This window comes from Odocoileus virginianus, unplaced genomic scaffold (genome assembly GCF_023699985.2).
Source record: "Odocoileus virginianus isolate 20LAN1187 ecotype Illinois unplaced genomic scaffold, Ovbor_1.2 Unplaced_Scaffold_5, whole genome shotgun sequence".
In the NCBI taxonomy this organism is placed as follows: domain Eukaryota; kingdom Metazoa; phylum Chordata; class Mammalia; order Artiodactyla; family Cervidae; genus Odocoileus; species Odocoileus virginianus.
The window spans coordinates 4,230,676-4,253,426 of record NW_027224267.1 but is presented as its reverse complement, the minus strand read 5'-3'; the positions used below and the strand labels follow the sequence as shown (position 1 = coordinate 4,253,426).

The window sequence follows — 22,751 nt, the reverse complement described above, 5'->3', positions numbered from 1 at the left end:
CACGCCCGGCCAGGGAGCCCTCGGGGCTTACGAGAAAACCCCATGCGGTGACTGCGGCTGAGATGAAAGTGGAGAGACTGGGTGCAGGGGTGTGGGTCAGACCCAGGTGGGCCTCTGCCACACACGGCCTTGTTCTAGGGAACAGGCTTCTCTGCTCTAACTGGTGAGGAAAGGCCCAGCACTCAGGGTTACTGTGAGCTAAATGAAACATGGGCACGCAGAGCATTCACAGGCCTGACACAACATAACTGTTCAAAAACAACTGGGGTATGACTGAGACCAGACAGTTCAGAGAAGGTCCTTCCTCAGGGAACTGCCAACAATGAAGTACTACAGACATCAAAGGCAGACTGTATCTTAAAAGCAATACTCAGACTGGTTTGCCCACCAGCTATTCTAGGTTAATTGATGCATTCTTCTTTGGTCGTCCTGAGCCCTCAACACAGACGGCTATCCAGCTAGGAAAGGGAGCACTGCCCAGCACAACCTGGAACCTGGAGAGGAGAGGGCCTGCCAGGGCTCCCGAGGCCACAGAGGCCCACGGACTCCCTCTCTCCCTTTTCACCCACAACAGGCTTCACAGCAGCGCTGACAAGCAGGGCTCCTTTCAGGCCCCACCTTGTGCCGGTGCGGTGCTCGGACCAGCAGGGGTCCCCCCCACCGCATCTGACCGCAGGCAGGACCTCTCTCACACGAGGACTCTCCCGACCAGACCAGTCAGAACCGTGATGACTCTCCACGTCCTCTGGGACTAGCCCGGCGGAGGTCAGGACATGCACCTGAAGTCCCCTTGGGACCAGGTGCTCGCAGGCCTCGGTCTCCCCTGGGACCGCGAGCGGCTCACCTTCGGGGCCCTTCTGCTTGCGCTCCACCTCCCTGCGGTACTCCTCCAGCTCGCGGTCAGTGAGCGTGTTGAAGGGGTTGGGGCCGGTGGTGCTCACGATGACGTGTGGCTGGTATTCCTTCTCAATGATGGCCTTGGAGGCCGTCACTAGCTCGCCCTGCAGACAGAAAGGGACAAACCGTCTGGAGGGGCCCCCGGGACTCTCCATCCTCCCAGGCAGGGGCGGGGGGCGGCGGGCGGACAACAGGGGACACAGCAGCCTCGAGGGGCGCCGGAGGCTCAGGTGGGGCAGCAGCCTGCAGCGTAGAGGACAGAGAAGCAGGGCTTTGGTGCTACAGATTGAACGTACCAGGGGAGCAGCTCCTAGGGAAGGCCTCCAGATCTCAGGTGCTAAGGACCCAGAGTGCAGCTGGAGCGTGGCGGGCACCCCAGGGGGACCAGGTCCTCAGACAGGGATGCAGAAGGAGTCCTCCAGCCCATCACCCTCCTCCCCATTGGACAACGTCCCCCACAGCACTCGGGCAGGCGCGCTCAGAGACGAGCACCTGCTCTAAGGGCACAGACAAGCGCTGCTCCTTTGTGCGTCTGCTCAGTAACTAAAGCCTGGAACTTGTTCCCAGACACGAAGAGATGACAACACGACACAGAACACCAAGGCTTATCTGAGGAATCTGGACAACTGTAAGAACTTACACAAAAGAAGAAAGCAAGCTTCAGCAGAGCAAAGCACACGGTGGCCCCGCCTGGGACAAGGAGGCCGAGCAGTCAGGCCCCGAGGGCGGCAGCCCCCAGGGACGCGGGCAGCGGGCAGGCCGACCCTGGCGCCAAGCCCACCCACACCTGTGCCCCATAGCCTGCCTGCTTGGCCGCACATGCTCTGGAGCTCATGTCTGAGAAAGGGCAGGCAGAACTCAAACACGTGATGTGACTTAACGGTAACTGTGGGAAACAAGTGACCACAGGAGGCGCTGCAGTTGCTCAGACATCAAGCCCGGCCCGGCAGCACTGTCCTCGGGGGCAAAACCACAGGCAGAGGGCATGCACGCACCAGGCACCAGGGACAGAGTCAGGCCAGCCTGCAACGTTCAGCTCACCAGCCAATCGCTGCCCTGGGAACCTGGGCTGAGGGGTCACTGTCCAGTGACGTGGACCCAGAAGGGGAGAAGGAAAAGGCTGGAGCTCGCAGCCTGTGCTCAAAGAGCCTGCAGATTAGAGATCAGCTGCCTAGATGGGGGTGGGGGGCTCCTCCTGGGCAGGCCTGACCCCAGGCGTCCTGGCTTTTCACCCAGAAGGCGCCTCGCTTCCCAGACAGTGATGGGGTCATCATCTGCCCTGAGTCAGCTCTGTGCCCCGAGACAAGCCCCTTCTCGTCTACTCTCCCTGAGAGGGGCTGACAGAGGCTGAGACGGGCTGAGCTCTGACGTCCTCGAAACTGCGGCAACTAGGGAGTGGCATCTGCATCCTAGTGTCGCTGCCAATAAGAGGAGGGAGAGTCGAGTTCTCAGAGGAACGTTCACATTCATTTAGCCTAACGTTCACAGTGAGTAAGGAATAAAACATCAAGAAACAATCTCAGTTACTACACCCTGTGGTCAAGCAAGGCCCTTCCTCCGGGACACCTGGTCCTCCAGGTACAGCACGGCTGGGTCCTGCTCCACAGGCAGGAAGCTCCGTCTTCCAAACTCCTCAGCTGAGGGCTGAGCTGCCTTCCAGAAGCTCCGAACAGACCCGCGGATAGGGGACCCTGTTACTCCAGAGGCAGGGGACGCAGAGGGCCCCAGGCCTGCTGCTGAGCAACAGGATTGAGGAACTGGGATATGGAAGGGCTGCTCCCTGCAGCAGCCCCCGGAGGTTCTCACCCTTCCACCCTGGGAGCCACCACCACAGGCTCAAGCAAGACAGACGTCCAGCAACAACTTCTGCACCTGACTGACAGGGTCTGGGCGGGGTGACAGTTCCGTCCCCAAAACTGTGCAAACCTGGCCCGGTGCCCTGACCTGCGCATAGGTTTTCACCAGTAAAACCTATTCAGATCTGAGTTGACACTCCAGGCGCCGGGCCAAGCACAGACTCGATGATTGACACCAAGTTCCCGAGCGAGTCCAGCAGGTGGGCTGCAGGCTCACACCTCCAGCACACAGCGGGGCTACACGTGCTCGTGGGAACAGGGAACCTCGTGCTACACAAGTCAGATGATTTCCAGCAGACTTAGAGCCCCTGGTCTCTAATATCAATGCACTCATAACAAAGTCCAGAAGGGAGGGCCGGCCCACCCAGCACTGGAGTCAAGTATGCCTGCGGTCGGGCTCAGCGGTCCTCTGGGAACCAGAGCATCAAGTGTGGCTGGGACCTGCTGCCCTGCTCACCAGGGTGTCAAAGACACTTTCGCCGTGAAAATGAAACACGCTGGGTGGGAAGAAGACCAGGGTGCAAACGGGAGCACCAGCTAGAAGACGGCGGAGGACAAGCAGAACAGACACCTGCACACAGGGACGCCAGCACCTGCCCGCCGGGAGCAGTGTCCTCGGCCACCCGCCCCTCGGGCCACACTCACAGCGTGTCTTCCACTGGGGCGGGGACTCTGGAGCAGCCAGGAACCTCCTCCCACAGACTTGCAGCTTCCCAGCCAGGCATCCAACACTTCACGAAGCAGCCACAGGCGACTGTGACGCACGCCCACAGCTGAGCACCGCTGAGCGGAGCAAGAGCCAGGCTGCACCTGGACGAGCAGCTGTCCATGGGCGTCCTCGGACGCGGCTCACAGGGGCCCCTCCAGACAGCCCCCCCCGAGGCACACAGCAACCGCCAAGCGCAAAATAACGCCCGAGAGACAGCACAGCAACGACTGCCAGCTGGCTGAGCCCACAAAGCCAGAGGGAGATGTGGGCTTTCACGGGAAGCGTCCTGGGCTCATGGACTCAACACACTTTGAAGTATCTGAGAGAAAAAATTATCAACTAGTAAATCACAACAGCTTATGGCCGAGATAAGCAACATGAGAAACAAGCTGACAGGGATAAAGAGACACTGCTCATCCTTGCTGTGAGACGCTCCTCCGAGAATGGCAACTGGACCTTCGTTCCAAGGACAAGGAAAAATGGGACCCGTGGGATTAATGTATAAACATGCAAAAGAATTTCATCAGCACATGAATTAGTACAAATCTGACTTCTCTGGCAACTGGAACATTGGTAAATATTTGCATCTCACTGGAGATGTATTAATTGAAAGAGGCCCTGAAAATTCCCTTTGAACACAGGGTACACACAACTCAGCGGTGTCTGTCCTCGACATCAGCAGCCTTGAATGTGCGCAGGAAGCTTCCTTCCACCGGGGCAGGTCCTACAAGATACATTCCCCACGGACTGTACGTACCACGTACACAGAGAAATTACAATTTGGGATTTCAAATTTTGCTAAGTCCTTTTCCCCCTTGCAACATTCAAAACAATTATCTAGCGTTTTTGTTTTTGTTTTTAGGTAAAAATACTGGTGGCTCAGACGGTAAAGAGCCTGCCTGCAATGTGGGAGACTCAGGTTCAAGCCCTGGGTTGGAAGATCCCCTAGAGAAGGAAATGGCAACCCCTGCCAGTATTCTTGCCTGAGAATCCCACGGATGGAGGAGCCTGGTGGGTCACGGCCCATCGGTCGCAGAGTCAGACACGACTGAGCGACTAACACTTTCATTTTCATATTTCATCAACAAGAACTGGCAAACACTGTCTTGTTTTATTCCCCATTCCTCTGAAATGACATTTTCAATCATACAGCCTTCGACTGCCACGTTCACTACACTCGGATCGCAGCTGAGCATGCCAAGGGAGGAGGTCTCACGGGAGAGCCGCCACACTGCTCGTGGCCGACCCATGAGCCTTCTGCAGCTGGCAGGCACCTTGTAATAGGCAAAGTCCTAAAACATGCACCAACCAAAGTCACATGCGGATCTCGAGAAACATCACTAAGATCAACCATTTCTCAGCACAACATAAAAATGCTGAAAAGTATAAAAATAACCTCATATAAAATGTTTAATTAAAGAACGGAATGGGCAGAACAGAAAATTCTGTACAATCTCACGAATAGCTCAGAGATCCATTTAAAGCTCCTCGGTACCTAAGACAACACCAAGCGCAGAGACAGGAGGGGGCAGGGCGGGCAGCAAGCAAGGGGTGCCAGCAGGTGGCAGAGGGGGGGCGTGAGTACCTTTCTAAAAGAGAGAGACTTAGCGGGACTAAAGGTCTGCTCTGTACGCTCGAGCCCTTCGATTCTTTCCGTACAGTCAGAGAGGGGTGCGTCCTGCAACAGTAAACTGAGTGGTCAGAGTCCGCCAGGCCCAGCCGAGCACATCGCCCAGAGCACAGCCTGGAGCAGCAGAGCGCATGCAGCGAGATGGCCGTCAGCGGGCTGGGCAGGGGGACGGCGCCGCGACGTGCAAACACGGGCCACAGAGCCGACCGCGCTGGCCCACAGCACAGCCAGCAACCAGTCACCTACCCTGGCGACTCGAGTCTAAAGCATCGGGTGGCAACGTAGCTGTCACAGATAACTACTTACACAGTTATCTTCAGGGTGCCACGACGGGCAGTCCTTCTACAGAAACGCGTGTAAATGTACGTCACATTTACAGGGACCCGCTGCACTTTGCCCAAGCACCACGCTGTCGCGGACAGCGACACACACAAGAACCGCTGTCCACCACCCCCACCCTCCTCCTGCGTGCCCCACAGCTCCCGCCAGGACCAGGTAAACCTGGGCCCAAGCTGGCAGCCTGCGTTGCCCTCACTCAGGCGTGCATGACGCGGAGCAGGCTTGGGGGACACGGCCCTGGGCATGCTGATGCTCGGTCTACAACTCAAGGGAAAGGGGCCGATTACTTCTTTCCACGAAGACTATAAACAAAGGGACTGGGTGCCTAGGACACTTACCTCATAGTCATCCTCTCCCAACTTAAGAGTAACTTGGAGCAGGCGGTCATAGAGCCCCCACCCAGTAACAGCAGAACCGTTCTGAGCACTCACCTGGACAAGGCTCCTGTCCATCACCACACCAGACAACACCTGGGACTGGGGGCCAGCCGTCTTAATGTCCTGCAGGTTCTGCTCTCTAATCTGAGGACAGCAAGAAGAGAAGAGACACATCAACAGCACAGAGACAGTTCGCTGTGCCTGAAGCTGCCGTGTGTGCTCAGGCCCCCTGCCGCGCACAAGCCGCTCCTCTGGGCTGCCCTGCTCCCTGGTGGGCCCTGCCTGCCTCACGCTGCTGGCCCAGCCTGATTAGTAACTCAAGACTCAGAGGGTTGGATGGACCCTCCAGACTTGCTGCTTCCTCCGGACAAGTTCGGCAGGCATGGGTCTCACTGGCCGTGCCAACTTGAGGGGAGACACCCCGTGTGCCCATCTTCTAGAGACACTGTGAACACTGGTGGGTCCAACACATCAGATATTCACAACTCTTCAAATGGACCTTGCGAGGCAGGGGCAAAGGCTGCTCTCACCAGGGACAGGCTCTGACTTCAACTCTGCTCTGCTGAGGGACAAGTGTCATTCAAGCATGGGTCTTCCCAGAGGCGCCCGCTGCTCGCCGCTGCGCACAGCACTGCGGCGAAGGGAGGACCCGGCAGTCAAGGGACGACCGCAGCCGCCCTCCCGGGGCTGGCGCCCTCCCCGCAGCCACAAGCGGCCCGCCCCACCCGGGCCACCTCCTCTCACACACGCGTTTCCAGCAATTGCTGGCGGCGGTCAGTACGCACCTTGTTCCTCATCTCCTGGACCTCTTTTGGGTTAGTGTTCAATGGAACAAACAGGTTAGGGACAGCAGAGGTGGAAGTTCTGTGTCCATCCTCTTTAGTCCACTAAAATATCAAGAACAGTTGAGAAGTCAGAATCGTGACAACAGTTAAGTGACACCACAGCATTCAACTAGTCCAACTCATCTCACATCTGGTCATGCACTGACCCTCACAGAGAATGAACCAATGACCATACCACAGCGTCACTGAAGTGGCTGGAAACCAGTCATGCACAGAGCCAGAGTTGTGACCGACTGGCAAGGCCCGTCAAAAAGCCCAGCTGAAACCCAGGGCACAACAGAGGCCGCTGACAGAGCTAAGCCCCAGGATGGCCTCAGACTAGTCACAGAGGACCCTTCAGAGCACATTGGTTCACCGCTCTGAGAGACCCCAGCACCAAAGCCGGCGGGAAGCATGAGATGACAGCGTCATGAGAAGCAGCACAATGTGGCTGGCCCGGTGAGGGAAGACTGTGCGGTGAGGCAAGAGTGGGCATCACCAAAGCTGGCATTAAAATAAACTCCGCATCAGAATGCACTGTTTGCGTAGCTATTTCAACCCAAGAAAATCACTGTATGAAGACTTATACAGTAGCTACCTGGTGGAAGAGTTTGGTGATGTCAAGTACTTTATACAGTTAATACCTCTGAGTGTTACAACAATGTCCCACACAAACGTAAAGCGCTCACAAGCCCTCACTGGAAGGCTGTTTTAGATACCAGTGCATATTACCGGCACACTGCGCCTTTCATGCCTACTTTTTTTTTGGACCTGCAATCAAATGAGATTTTTAATCAAATTCTAACCCTCAGGCATGAGCTGGCACTGAACACTAAAACAAGCCCGTGGCAGAGAGCAGATGTTATGCCTTTCAGAGTGTTTTCAAGAGGCAATAAAATAGCCATAAACCAAGAGTTTCTGAAGAAAGCAGCGAAACTGTCCAATGCTGTGCCGCTGTGCAGGCAGCGTGAGATGGGCATGGGCTGCGAGGCACTCACTGCCGTTATCTCCTCAGACAAAAATAACTTCAGCTTCTTACCAAACACAACGCTTAGTCAAACATTAAAGCAATCACCTCAGAAGCTTGAACACGTTAAAAAACTTAAGAACAATTATAAATTAATATACCAACCTGGGAACACTGCAAGGAACTCGTATTACTCCAGAACAGTAAGAAACAAGTTTAAAAGCTGAACAAAGTCTCCCCTCTTCAACTGACACAATGACTAAATACCTAAGGCAAGTTATTATTTTTCCAAGCAAATAGTAAATAAGGCTCAAAGCTGCTGTGACACATACACTTAGGAAAAAAATCCTCACAGCAGTTCAGCACTCTGTACGCATATGGTCAGCAGAAAGTAATTTTTAGGCCCACTCCCTTTAACAAGTAAACTAAATTAGAAACTAAACAAACAAAATGGAAAAAGAAACAGTCAGAGAGAGAGAAGGAAGGTGAGGAGGCCGGAAGAGGAGACGGGCCCCAACCTGGAGCCCGGCCATGTGCACGCAGAGTCTCTGCCGCCTGACACGCTCTCAGGGGCACAGAGGCTGCCTCACCAGCTGTGCCTCAGGAGACACCAGACCCACCTGGGGACACAGAACGCACTCCTTGTAAATGAGCCTGTGAAGCAGGAGCACTCTCACAAGCAGAGCAGGACGGCCCGCTGGGCTCGCGTGGGGCCCCGTCTCAGGACATCACGCTGATTTCACCTCTGCTCCTGAGGAACTAACCATGCAGAGACGCGCGCGTCCCGGCCTGTCCTCGCATCAGGCCCCGCCTAGGCCCCGCCTACTGGGATGCCGGGCCCGGTGGACCGCCCAGGGCCAGCGCTGCCCAGGGACGTCTGAGCGCCAGGACCACGGGCAGCCTTCAGGGCAGCGCTCCTCCTGACACGAGGCTCGCCTCCCGTGACTGGTGCTGGCACCTGCAGGCGGCCTGCTGCACTTGGGTCATGCCGCACCCAGCAGGAGCCAGAGACTCCACTATGGCTGTCTACTCACATGCAACAGTCCATGCAGAAGGGGGCTGGCTGAGAGCGTTCGGAGGCTCTGGGACGAAAGCAAGTGGGGAAGGAGGCTAACAAGAGGGTCAGCTGAGAAGACGCCCGTGAGCCGAGAGGGAAAACTGCTTAAGAAAACACTAGGACTTTAAAGAACATGCCTAAGTTAGCAACTAAATCAAACAGCTGAATTTACGACATTAAAACAGCAGGCTATGCTCCAACTACATCTGTGTCATGAAGTATTAAAGATTCTTCAAATACGGTTTGAACTGAATGACAGCTCCCACTTTCAGGTTAATCCACGCAAGTGATGCGGTATTTCTGCTGTGCAGAGAGTTAGGTAATGCTGGAATTACTGCTGAGGCACAATATATCTTAAGCAGTTTCAAGCAGACAGTATTACTTGAATTACAGCTGAAGCAAAAGTGGGTTTGAATTCAGGCTGAAGAAGGTTAATGAGGAAGGTCTGCCTACAGTCTGGGTCAGAGGGCGAGTCCCAGAGCCTCCGGAGCCCCAGCGCGCCGACCTGCTCTACGTCATCTACCCATGAACAGAAGGAGGCACAGACCAAGCAGTTGGTAATACAGCTTGGCACGCAGACACCGGACGAGAGAGACTGCAGCAAGGGTTTCACGCGATCGTGTGCAACGCTCGTCCACACCTTAGTCTTCGCCTTGGGGCTGCCGCCGCTCTGCCCCTCCTCAGACGCGTCGTCGCCCCGGCCCGAGTTCAGCCACCTTGCCTTCTCTCGCTGCTGCTTCTGAAAGCTGTGTCTGAGAGGGGAGCACGTGCCCGAATCACCGTCACTAGCAAAGGAGTAACCTGTGACACTGGCAGGAACCTCCACATCGCTGTATTTTTTAGCTTTCTCTCTCAGAGCAGGGTACCGGTAAGGGTAGCCAGTTCTATAACCCTAGGGACCGAAAAAATAAGAGACAGTCAATATTCCAGATCTCAAAACACAATTTCACTTTAAAAACTGGATCTATAAAAGTAGAGAATATGCACACCCTATGTACGTGGCTGCCCAGGAGAAGTACAAGTATGTTCACAGGTACGAAAACACTAACAGCTGCACGATTCCCAAAGCCCCAAAGTAAAAAAAACCCAGAAGTCCATCAACAGTAGAATGGATGAACTGATGTCCATTCACACAGCAGGATGGGACACAGTAGGGAGAACATGCTATTACCAGGGGAAACATCTGCATGAATATTCACAAACACGACAGGGAGTGAGAGAAACCCTAAGTGAAAGAACGTACCATACAACTCCATTTACAAAAAGAGGAAAACCAGTCTACGCTGTTAGGAGGGACAGGGGTCACCCCTGGGACACAGTAATACTCAAAGTGGGGACAAGGGGTTCTGGGTGCTGGCATTTGACATGGGTGCTGGCTATACAGTATGCTCAGTTCTTAAGAATTAATATAGGTACCCTCTTCTGTTTATATATATATCAAGAAAAAGTTAAAATTTAAAAGGCAACCTGGGTTTACCTGCTGCTGGCTACACAACAGGTTATATTAACATACTTAACACTTTTTTTTTAACCTTTTCAGTCACAGGTTAAATATTGTGATAATCTTTCAGGAAGACCAAACACCTCAGACAGCTGGTACCTGGCAAAATCACTTCACCTCTAAATGCAGCAGCACTTGAGTGAGCCTTCAACCCTGGTCTCCTGCGCTTCACAGCCCACAGCCCGCTAATTCCTGCCTCTGTAACAGCACTAAGTCCGTGTGCCCCCCACATGCTGACCCCACAGTCAGCGTCTCCAGGCCAGGATGATGCCTTCCTCACCCGTCCCCAGAACTGAGTGTCGGGGAGCCTGACCGACATGACAGAGGCCCTCAGGGCCCCACCTCCATAAAACCCTTCCCCTACACTACCAGCGGGCCCAGGGCCTGCTTGAAGACAGAAGCACTCGGCCAAGGTGACAGGATGTGCTGCAGGAGAGCACAGCGCCCACCTTGAGAGGGTCTCCCGGTCCACTAGGACGCTGAAGGAGCAAGCTGCCCTGACACCTGAGCGGCAAGAACATGAAGTCTGCCCACCATGTGCAGAGTCTGGAAGTGGATCCTCCACCATGAGAGCCTTCTGCTGAGAACCCAGCCTAGGCCAACAGCCTGACTGCAGCCTTGGGAGGCCTGACGCCAAGGACCTGACTCAGCCTGGACTGTGCCTGGACTCCCGACCCAGTGTCATGCCTGGACCAGGTGATTCACGGCACCTTCACTGTGAATGATGAGGGGATTCACACTTGAAAGGATCACACAGGGATGGTAGCAAGGATGAGTCAGTGGCTACATTCTACCTGCCAAGCTACTTCAGAAATGTTGCTCTGAATGTAGGCATTCTCCTTCCTCTCTGGATGATCCTCCTCGTTGGAGGCCGCCTTTACTACCAACCATTCCCTTAAAACATTCAAAAAACGGTGGTAATGACCCCTGAATGGAGTTGGCTGTTGTTTACTTTTGTTTTGTAACTACACTCAGTAAGATAGATAAATGTCTTCCCTTTTTTAACACTCTTTTTTCCCATTTAGGAACATGCTTTGTTGAAGAATAATAAAAAGTAACAACTCAGCTACAAAAGACTGTCTTCTGAAAAACACAGTTCTTAATTCATTCAGGTTTCCTCTTGCTGAAAGTCAGGGCTCTTTAGTAATCTTCATGAATTTCAACTAAACCATCCAGGATGTCACAAACTTTTATTCTGAGGGGGTATGGATTTTTTCTTTATTCTTCCCCTTTAAATGCCAGACCAAAAGCAGAGCAAAACTCAGACCTCAGATCCACTATATATTAAAAATTGGCTTTATTCCTTCTTTTGAGAAGCTGGCATTATATCTTGATTTTTTGGGTAACAAGTTAGCATTTCTTCTGTGTATGCCAGATATGTTTACGACTATCATATGAAATATTTCTTACAGTGTGAGAATCTTCAACTGTTCTCTACTGACTGAATTATTAGCAAACATATACTGTTGATCAGAATGCTAAGTTAAAACACAGAATGCTCCTGCTGCTGCTAAGTCGCTTCAGTCGTGTCCGACTCTGTGCGACCCCACAGCCAGCAGCCCACCAGGCTCTCCTGTCCCTGGGAGTCTCCAGACAAGAACACTGGAGTGGGTTGCCATTTTCTTCTCCAAAACACAGACTACAATCAGTGATTGCTGTTCAAGTTTATTTCTGATAAACCACAGAGCCTTCTAATATTAAGAATAACTTGTGCACATTAAGGGCACTGAATAAAATACCCTTGCTATAATCTCGCCTATTTTCTTTCATCCTTTATCTCCACCCCCCCTCCCCTCAAATTAGAGTTACCAACTCTAACTCTCTCTGCACCTTCCAGAAAGTACTGAGTGCAAACATGTGGCAGGCTGGTACTCTCCTGATTCTCACTCCCCCCTCCCATCCCTCGCTTGGCTGTAAGAGGGGGGAAAGGTCAAACCGTCTGCCCGAGGGAGAGAAGAGAGCACGGTGGGACTGCAGCCCCCACGACCCTTGCTCTGCCCGGCCCCTCCGGCGCCGGCCTCCGGGTCAGATGCCAAGGTTACTGCCCCCACTCTCAGCCTGCTCTGGGGGACTCTCCTGAGACAGCACTACCCCAGCCTGCCTCTTCCACTGGTCGTCTCCATGAGCTTGGTTCCCTTCCTGTCCCCAAGCCCAGTCCTGGCTCAAGCCCCATCTCTGCCCCTGCAGCCACCATGGTGCTCCATCAGGCACATGTTGAGGTGCTGGGGTGCATCTGGGATCTGTCACATCCCGACAAGGCCATGGACTCCCCGTGTGCCCACGCACAGCTAGACGAGGCGGTCAGTCGGTGCAGCCCAGCCTCCCAAGCAAGCGAGCTCAGCAGTCAGGAGAGCCTGCTCTCCATTCACCCCCTCCCCAGTCACACCCACGCCATCATCATCACTGCTCAGTCCTTCACTCCCCGCTCTCCCTTGACAGCAGCAAATGTTCTCCCAAGTCAGAGAACTTCAGAGAGAAGAACCTTCTGAGGACACTTAACACACGCTGAACCAGATCCATGAGTTCTTCTCTTCAGAAAAGTGAAACTTCCTGCCTCCTGAAGCCACCCATCCCTGCCAAGACCTGGTCCAATGGTGGGAACTCATGTGAAGCCGGCACCAGCCCAACAGATGGCTTCTCTGCCCCACACGCCCACTATTTAATGTCCATGGGGCCACAGGACGGACTCCTGAACCCTAAAAGATGTGACGATGTAGCAGGAGAAGGGCCCAGCACCGAGCCATCCGTCTTTACTGAGGTTGCTTTGACCCTAAGCGCTTTGCCATGAGTATTTAAACCGACTGGAGAGATCAGAGACGGACCAGAAAGGCAGGGTCCTGGCCCCTCAGCCAGGTCGTCTGTCATGCCCGCGGCTGGGTCTCCGGTCGCGCGCATGGCCAGGTTTCAGTTGCCTCCCTTTTCCCAGCATAAGCTGTCACAGTTTGACCTCTTCTTTAAGGTCACTCTCAAGGGTCACCCTCTACAAAAATTTCCTCTATAATCCTTGCAAAAGGATGACATCCCTCACTGCAACCAGACAGGCCACATCCTACCACAGACTACTATAACATTTCCTATTAAGCTGAAAGCCCCACGGCCATGCTCTGTTCCACGCTGGGCACCATGTCCCTGCAGGAGGCAGCAAAGGGTCTCCCACGCAACAGATCAGCAGCAAAGCGTGTGAGACATAGCAGACAGGCCCCAAGTGGCTAGAATTTACTGTTATAACAAACAAGACGCTCAGCTGACCGACTGATGCACAAAGGGCCCCTGGATGGCTTGCTTTTGGGCTGATGGGTCCTGAGCTGACCCTGCTACTCGAGGACTCAGTTACCCAGCAAAGTACACTATCCTCTGTGCTACTATCCCCACACAAATAATGCTATCTTTAAAAACAAAAGGAGATAAGAAACCCTCACCAGTGTATTCAATCACAATTTAGCTTAGAACTTAAACCGCCTGGTACACATTCATGGTTCTGGAGACTGACAGCATTCTGACACTGCCTGAAAACAGTGATTTCATAATACCATTTCACTAGCTATAAAAACAGCAACATCTGTGCTCTTAAGATGAAAGCAGTATCATCAAGTGGTGACCACATTCTTACCAGATTATCCAGCATCCGCATCAGGGCTTCAAACTCCTGCTCACCAATCTGCCACTTGGGCGGTGACCCGCTGCCTTCCCCTGCCGGGGACCCAGGGACCCGGGACTTGGCTTTGTACTTTCCAGGATCCAGGAGGACTAAATTGTCTGGCCCTCCCGCACTCGCCAGAGTTCGAACCTTTTCCAAAACAAGCAAACACAACAGTTGGAGTTCCTTACTGATCAAACAGGTCAGATGACTATGAGAGATCACTTCAATAGAAATGGAGGTGTCAAAAGAAACCAAATCACTGCAAGAATAAAAAATGCAAGATGGAAGTGACAGATAAATCACAAGACTATTTTCAGAAACTTGTCTTTAGCATGAAAAAATAGTGGGCACTCACATCTGAAGAATAAATGGGAAAACAAAGCCCCTTCCAAGGTCATATAAGGGAGACTGGCAGCTGCTACTACACAGACTTAAGTCGGGGTAACCACACAGACATAAGTCGGGGTAACAATGAGGAATGTGCAAACGGGGATCTGAGCAGACCTAGCATAAGCAGCACCCAGAGCTGCTAGACTGTGGGCAAAGCTCTACTCCCTGCACCTACTTTTTCAAAAGAAGGGCCTGGGTTCAAATGAAATGACCCATAACAACATAAATAAGCACCTGATATCAGGGCCCGTATCTGCTAGCCCTCCATAAATGGTAATGACTTACGTATTTGAAAAATTAAAGTTAGAAATGACCAGACCACATGGAGTGGCCACCACCTACCTGGATCTCACACGCAACCACAAGGTTGTGGATGTAATAGAAGGCCTCCTCAACGCTCTCTCCAACGGACACAAGACCGTGATTCCGGAGAATAAGAACCTAAGGGAAGAATCAGGAAAGTTCTAGGGACCAGGTAAGAAGACAGATACGTTTTCTTATTCCCTCAATAATTTAAATACCAGATTAGATGTCTACTGACCTTGCTTTTAGGCCCCAAATTTTTCTGAATTAAAATTTTTTCTTCCTCATCGACCAGAATCCCATGATAATCGTGGTATGCCACTTCTCCAAGGGAAAGTGCCTCCGGGGAGATGGGCAAGAGGCCACACTTCATCGCAGAGACCTAGAAAACAAGCAGCGGCATCCGTGCAGACAAGTCAGGAGTGCACATGAACTGACAACTGGCAGACGCGCTCCTCAAACTGTTCTTTCAGAAATAAAGGAGCCTATGAAATTAGGATAAGCCTTAAGATTACTTCTGGGTCTTATTACCAATGCATACTTTTAAAAATCAAAGCCACCATTATCAAGGAAGACTTCAAAAAAACTTTCACATCTTTCTGGATTTCTCCCACACTGACTGTAAACAAGAAGTGAGCTCAGATTTAATAAGATTAGCCCCAAAGCTGTTACAGGGAGAGACGATGGCTTCCTCTAAATGAGGCACAATGCTGCAAAGAGAAGTTTCTGAAGAGCTGAGAGGTTTTTGTGTACTTTTCACCTTAGTTCATAGGTGTGATAGGAATACCTGAAAATCAGATAAAAGGAAATTTATAAAGGTTTAGGATAAGTATACTGTATAATTGCTCTACATTTATTTAAGTGAAAAATCTAAGTGTCCATATAGCCCTTTAGTTTCCTTAAATTTCCCAAACTGACCTTAGAATATGCTAATTTTAAATGTCTTCTACCTAGACAAACAAACTTCAGAGATTTAAATTAAAACTGTAATAATTTCTTACAGAGAAGTTAATCTAAAAAGACAATACCCCCAAAAAAGCAATATCATTATTTAATTCCTTTCACAGTAACAGCTTTTCTATAAGATATTTCATTACAAAGTAAAGTTACTTTGTTAAGTTTTAAAACAAATTACATGCTAGATTCTCAAAGGTACCTCTAAGAGTTCCTTTAAAAGCATGGATTTGTCAGGGCTGGAAGATCTATATCACTTGGAGAATGATATCTAATAAAACTGATGCCAACATTAAGACCTGTATCTTCAAAGCAAAACAAATAAACCAGATTCTCACGTTCATCCATACAAGCAAAGATCTATGACATTAAAACATCTAGATAGAGTAAAATTCAGTATTTCTTAATCAATGAGGTCATCTGTCAAACACACAAACCCAGAAAGTCATTAAAATTCAAAACTGGTGATAAAAAGCCAATTCCAGCTAGCTCTTGAGTGTTTGGCTCTCACAGGGCTATACTAACAACCAGAAAGCCTATTTTCATACTGAGGGGCCTGAGGCTTTGTCAGGTGGCCTGTTTGTACCAGAGGGCCCAGAATTGGTCATCAGCGTGGGGCAGGCTCCTGGCCAAGCGGCTGAGTCTCCTCTAACGGCCTGGACCAGTTACACCACACAGTTCACAGGATCTCAGCTCCCCAACCAGGGACTGAACCCAGGCGACAGCAGTGAACAAGTGGAGTCCCACCCACTGGACCACCTAGGACCTCCCTCCCCCCCGTCTTCTTACTCCTCCCCAGTCACGGTCCAACCTAGGTTCCATTGACTCCCGGCAGGTTATCTGTGGACGGCTGGCTGGGTTTGTCTCTAGGCCTCAACCTCTCCACCCATACAGGGCTCCTTGCCACAGTCCATCAAGCAGGCTCAAGTCTCCTATACCCTACTAGACCTTCCACAGGGAGAAGCCCACAGCTCCTCCCCCCATCACCCCACCCCACCCCCTCTTCACAGCTCCTCCCCCCACCACCCACCTCCCCACTCCTCTTCCCACTCCTCCTCTCAGACAAGGATCCTCCACTCACTGCTGTCGCTCGGCACTTCCCACGCAGCCTCCCAGGCACTGAAGTCTCACTCCCTCTTTAACACACCGATTCTTGTTAAGTCTTATGACGTTTTCAGATTTATTACGCTTTTCAAAATTCAGATAGATGGGCCTCCCTGCTGACTCAGTGGTAGAGTAAAGAATCCAACCGCTAATACTGAAGACACGGGTTCGAGCCCTGATCCGGGAAGATTCCACGTGCCTCAGGGCAACTAAGCCCTTGTGCCACAACTCTCGAGCCTGGGCCCTAGAGCCTGCGAGTCACAACTAGGGACGCCCACACGCTGCACCTGCTGAAGCCTGTGCGCCCAGAGCCCGCGCTCCACAGCAAGAGAGGGGACCCCTCACTGCAACGAGAGAAGAGCCCACGCAGGCAACGAAGACCAGCACAGCCAAAAGTAAGATAAAGAAAAGTATAAAAAATGAAGTTTAAAAAAATTAGTAAATGGACCCCTTAAATACATATATATATATATCCTTTAAAGAAAGTCACATACAGTAGTAAAAAAGTCTTCTAACCCAATGAGATGAAGGGCTCTGACTTGCTGCGACGAGAGGGCAACGTGAAGGAAAGGTGAAGCCCTGCCCCCCGAGCACCCTGTGACCTCAGGCTCTGCCAGAGTGGCACACACTCACCGCGGCGCCAGCTGGTGTGTGAATGTGCACAACACACCTCACGTCCGGGCGTGCAGCATAAATGGCAGAATGCAACGTGAAGCCAGCCTGGTTCACTCCCAAATTAGTGCTCCCACGATCTACTATGTCTCCTTGTAGATTGACTTTAACCTGCAATAAGACAACAAACTTCAAATATCACGAGGATTTCAAGTTGTCCTAACTAGAAATTATTTAAAACAAAGTTTAAAGTGTTAATAAGTAAAAGTTTTCCCCTGAGTTAATCACACAAAACCGACTGCCCTTTTGCTTGACTTTTATATGTCTATGCCCAAGAAGACAAGAACATTCTTACCAAACTGGACGCAGTCACTTCACTGTAGAGAAGTCCAAAAGGTACGATGAGGAAGTGCTCCTGCTCAGAGCTCACCCTGGTCTGTGGGGAGAATTACCAAATTAGCTCAAAAACCCTACTGAAACTACCTGCATCTCTTTCTGTCCACAGACTTACAAGTTTTCTGTGAACATTAGGTGCGCTACACAGGAGTGCACTTAATTACAGGGCCTATCACAAAGCTAAGAGGTGACCTAAAAGCTTTCTACTATTACACTGTAGTAGCTTATTAGGTACATAAAGTGTGACTTGATCATATTCATGATAATTAACCTTATGAAGAGAAAAACCTGTAGGCTACCAAACCAGTACCATGTGCTAAAAGGTGATCTCCTCAAGGGTGTAATAATGAAAACCAAGAGTTACTTTTTAAAAGTCAAAATGTCTTTTATTTTTTTTAAAGTACTCAAAACCTAGAGGATAGTGAACAATCATAAAAACCACAAAAAAGAGAAAGCTGTTCCCCTCCGCTTGATGACAAGTTTCTACACATTGCGCCCTCACTCCTCTGGTCTATTTCTTCCTTCCGCAACATAGTTTTCTTTCAACAATCTGTTCAATACAGATCTGTCACACGTGATAGATTTGTGCAAGATGCTAGTTATGTAGTTAAGAGAGAAAAAAAAAATGAGTCTTTCCTAAGAGAGGAGAAAAAAAAAAAGAGTCCTGTCCTAATGAAATGTAGTCTAATTTTTAATGATTTGGGAATAGATTCAACAGACTTCGCAAAGCTACTGGGATGGAATACATTTACTCTTGGGCCAAGAACTCTAACAAGGGTCAGACAGATGGAATTCAGTGGTTGCTGGAAAGGCCTTACGGCGTTTAGTCAACTTCCTCGCCAGCGCAGTGACTTCTGCAGTGGCCCAAACAGAAACACACGTGGTGTCTGTGTGGACAGTGGCAGTGATGTCCTCAAACGGCCTGCCTCACTCCTTCACTCTGCAAATAGTCCCTGGTGGGCTACAGTCCATGGGGTCACAGACAGTCAGACTGCAATGACTTAGCACACACGCATACCCTTTTCTTACTGATAGTTCTTTATCTAGTCTGGATACTAATTCTTTGTTGGCTACCCCTGAGGCAGAAGCAGAAGATATTAAGAGGTGGCAAGAATACACAGAACTATACAAAAAAGATCTTCATGACCCAGATAACCACGATGGTGTAATCACTCACCTAAGCCAGACATCTGGGAATGAGAAGTCAAGTGGGCATTAGGAAACATCACTATGAACAAAGCTAGTGGAGGTGATAGAATTCCAGCTGAGCTACTTCAACTCCAAAAAGCTGATGCTGTTCAAGTGTTGCATTCAACACACCAGCAAATTTGGAAAACCTCAGCAGTGGCCACAGGACTGGAAAAGGTCAGTTTTCATTCCAATCCCAAAGAAAGGCAGTGCCAAAGAATGTTCAAACTACTGCACAACTGCACTCATTTCACACGCTAGCAAAGTAATGCTCAAAATTCTCCAAGCCAGGCTTCAACAGTACATGAACTGAGAACTTCCAGATGTTCAAGCTGGATTTAGAAAAGGCAGAGGAACCAGAGATCAAATTGCTAACATCTGCTGGATCATAGAAAAAGCAAGAGAGTTCCAGAAAAACATCTACCTCTGCTTCATTGACTACACTAAAGCCTTTGACTGTGTGAATCACAACAAACTGGAAAATTCTTCAAGAGATGGGAATATCAGACCACCTTACTTGCCTCCTGAGAAATTTAAATGCAGGTCAAGAAGCAACAGTTAGAACATGGGACAACAGACTGGTTCCAAACTGGGAAAGGAGTACGTCATGGCTGTATATTGTCAATCTGCTTATTTAAATTACATGCAGAGTACATCATGCAAAATGCCAGGCTGGATGAAGCACAAGCTGGAATCAAGATTGCCAAAAGAATCAATAACTTCAGATATGCAGATGACACCACCTTTATGGCAGAAAGCAAAGAGGAACCAAAGAGCCTCTTGATGAAAGTGAAAGAGGAGAGTGAAAAAGCTGACTTAAAACTCAACATTCAAAAAACTAAGATCATGGCATCCTGTCCCATTAGTTCATGGCAAATAGTTGGGAAACAATGAAAACAGTGACAGATTTTATATTCTTGGGCTCCAAAATCACTGCAGACGGTGACTGCAGCCATGAAATTAAAACATGCTTGCTCCTTGGAAGAAAAGCTATGAAAAACCTAGACAGCACATTAAAAAGTAGAGACATTACTCTGCTGACAAAGGTCTGTATGGTCAAAGCTATGATTTTTCCAGTAGTCATGTATGAATGTGAGAGTTGAACCATAAAGAAGGCTGAGCGCTGAAGAACTGATGCTTTCAAACTGTGGTGTTGGAGAAGACTCTTGAGAGTCCCTTGGACTGCAAGGAGCTCCAACCAGTCAAGCCAAATGGAAATCAACCCTGAATATTCATTCATTGGAAGGACTGATGCTGAAGCTGAAACTCCAATACTTTGGCCATCTGATGTGAAGACCTGACTCATTGGAAAAGACCCTGAGGCTGGGAAAGATTGAAGGCAGAGGAGAAGGGGATGACAGAGGATGAGATGGTTGGATGGCATCACTGACTCAATGGACATGAGTCTGAGCAAGCTCTGGGAGACGGTGAAGGACAGGGGAGACTGGCATGCTACAGTTCATAGGGTCACAAACAGTCAGACACGACCAAGCAACTGACGACCACCAGCACCCATGAGGCAAAATATTCTAGATTGTAACCTTTTATTCTCACTCTTTTTATGGTGTCTTTTAATGACAAGAAATTTGTTTAACATAGTCAAATTTATCCATCTTTTCTTTTATGATAAGTGCTTTGGTGTTGTAAGACAACTTTCCTTCAGTCAGAGGTTAAAAGTCAATTTTTTTCATTTATATTGATCCTAACCTGGCATGTTGAAGTCCATGCGGTCACAAAAAGTCAGACACGACTAAGCAACAAAATTATTAAAGTATTATTTTTCACATGTAATCCTTAAATCACTAGAATTGCTTGTTGAGTCTATAATTTATAAGTGGAAAATCCAATACAACTTTCCAACTCTGATTTTTCAATCCAGTTGTGCCAGCACCAATCAGAGCCTGGTCTATCATTCCCTTGCCGATCTGCAATGCCAACTCTTATATATCTGCTTTCAACAGACGCAAATCCAGTTCTGGGTTCTGTCTCACTGGTTTATCCGTTTCTTCCTTTGCCTAAAGCATGCTATTTTAATTATCGTCATATTGTAAGTGTGACACTTGATAGGAAAAAATGACCATATTACCTACTTTTTCAGGAGTGCCTTGTCTATTCTAGGCCTTTTCCCCACACATAAATTTTAGAAGCATGATATCAGGTCCCACATTAACAAAAATACTACACAGCCAGTTGTAATCACTTCTTTTCGCTTTGTGTGTATGTGTGTATTTACACACATAATTCATATAGCTGTAACAGTATACATTTTATACTCATAATAATTTCATGATTTCACAAGGTCTTTATAATTGTTTTTCATAATATGTAATAGTCTCTCAAACTGATGTTTAATAACTGAGCCATTTCCCACCTACTGCAGGATATTAAGACTCAAATATACATAATGTTTTCTTCCTTTTTTAAAAAATGTTGGCTGTGCAGCACACAGGCCTCTCTTAATTGCACTGTACAGGCTTTCAAGTTGCAGTTCCTGGGCCAGTTGCCCTGCAGCATGTGGGATCTGAGTTCCCCAACCAGGGATCGAACTCGCATCCCCTGCATTGAAAGGAGGATTCTTAACCACTGGACCACCAGTGAATTCCCCATGTTTTCTTCTGTGACTTCTTTCCTAACCATATTTTTCCAACAGTGAGTTCAACAGATCTACACATTTTAATGGAAAAAGTTTAAAACATACAATTTTCTGAATTGCAAACAAAAAGAAGAAAGTGCTAAACACTAAGCCCCAGAATGAATGAAAAAAAAACAAACAAACACATTTCAAAGAAAGTTTCCTAGTCCCCAGTGGACTAGCGCTGGTGTCACTTCATGTCTTCCCACATTTAATACCCCTTCTCTGTGCCCAAGGAATGAGTGTTAATGTCTTTCACTCAAAACCAAATATACCTGTTCCCGGCAAAAATGCCTGTCATGTCCCCAGAGCACTCCGCACTGTGCACCCCCACCCCTGAAGCTCACCACCTCAGAGGGTTAACACATCACGTGGAACGCAGGACGGAGGTGAACCCAGCACTCCACTGACACCAAGAGGCGTTTAGGGACAGAAAGGCCCTGCCATCAGCTCAGTGCCACCAAGAGAGGCCCAGCTGGGCTATCCTGTTTTTTGGCCCCACCCCCCCCACCCCCACCCCACCGAAAGCTTCTCTAAATCCAAAACAATCTTAAGATAGCAATGTAATTCAGACAATCATCCCCAATCCTCTAACACCTGTTAGCACTCTTAAATCCCTTTAGCGGGAAATCTCTTGCCCTCTTTCAGAGAAAGGGCACAATGACCTCTGGGCACATTGGTTGTACTGATACTGTTAATATGTCTTTTCTTAAACCTGTATATGAAAATACCTAGACTTTGAAATCAAAAAATGGATGCCATAAATAGTTTAAAAAAAAAAAAAAAAAAACCTCTTTCTTAAAGATCCTATAGCTCACAAGCTATAAGAAGTATTTTTTGGTAACTTCTTTTTTATTCAGTGTTAAGTCCCAAGCAGAACACTTATAGAAAAGTTAAACAACTAACTAAATGTTTTAATTCTGCCAAGTCCTAAATAATTAAAGGCGGAAAAAGGAGCAATTTAAGCAATTCAAACTTATTTAAATAGCATTCATAACAGGACTAGCACTAAGCAGTTTTTAAAGACCCAGAGAACGTAAGGTGGCATTAAGCCAAGGATCATATTTCCTATTAGTGATGCAATGTTTTCATGGAACTAATTTTTAGGCAACCATTTAGCATTACATCTCTACACAAAGCATTCTGTCAAATATGATTAGTCACAGCGGCCAGCAGTTTCCACGCAGGCACCAGGAGGAGAGCCGGCACTTGTGGGAGGCTAACTGGATCCACTGATCAAACAAAAGACACCGTGGAGTGCCTGTTTCATAATTTTACTGAAGCAGAATTTCAGTTCAACTGGAGATTTCATTCCGTCATTCCATCCGAGAGTTCACAATGTTCCTCCTGTGCCCAGCACAGGAACTGGTCCTAG

At 49.2% G+C, this 22,751-nt stretch overlaps 1 protein-coding gene across 9 annotated transcripts in view; it reads right to left on the bottom strand.

Annotated features, from left to right (window-relative positions):
- The window catches only part of ADD1 (adducin 1), an 89,777-nt gene that overhangs the window by 6,408 nt on the left and 60,618 nt on the right, over positions 1–22,751 (bottom strand). For 3 of the 9 annotated variants that reach the window (XM_020889841.2, XM_020889847.2, XM_070462560.1), the window contains exons 5-14: positions 17,516–17,596; positions 17,182–17,331; positions 14,729–14,872; positions 14,530–14,628; positions 13,768–13,944; positions 9,204–9,548; positions 6,594–6,695; positions 5,863–5,952; positions 5,048–5,140; positions 845–1,001 (exon numbers count right to left, since the gene is read on the bottom strand). In XM_020889841.2, the coding sequence (XP_020745500.1) occupies positions 845–1,001; positions 5,048–5,140; positions 5,863–5,952; positions 6,594–6,695; positions 9,204–9,548; positions 13,768–13,944; positions 14,530–14,628; positions 14,729–14,872; positions 17,182–17,331; positions 17,516–17,596 (1,438 nt within the window). The remainder of the gene's footprint in view (positions 1–844; positions 1,002–5,047; positions 5,141–5,862; positions 5,953–6,593; positions 6,696–9,203; positions 9,549–13,767; positions 13,945–14,529; positions 14,629–14,728; positions 14,873–17,181; positions 17,332–17,515; positions 17,597–22,751) is intronic. The other 6 variants (XM_020889845.2, XM_020889851.2, XM_020889844.2 and 3 more) reach the window with 3 other exon arrangements.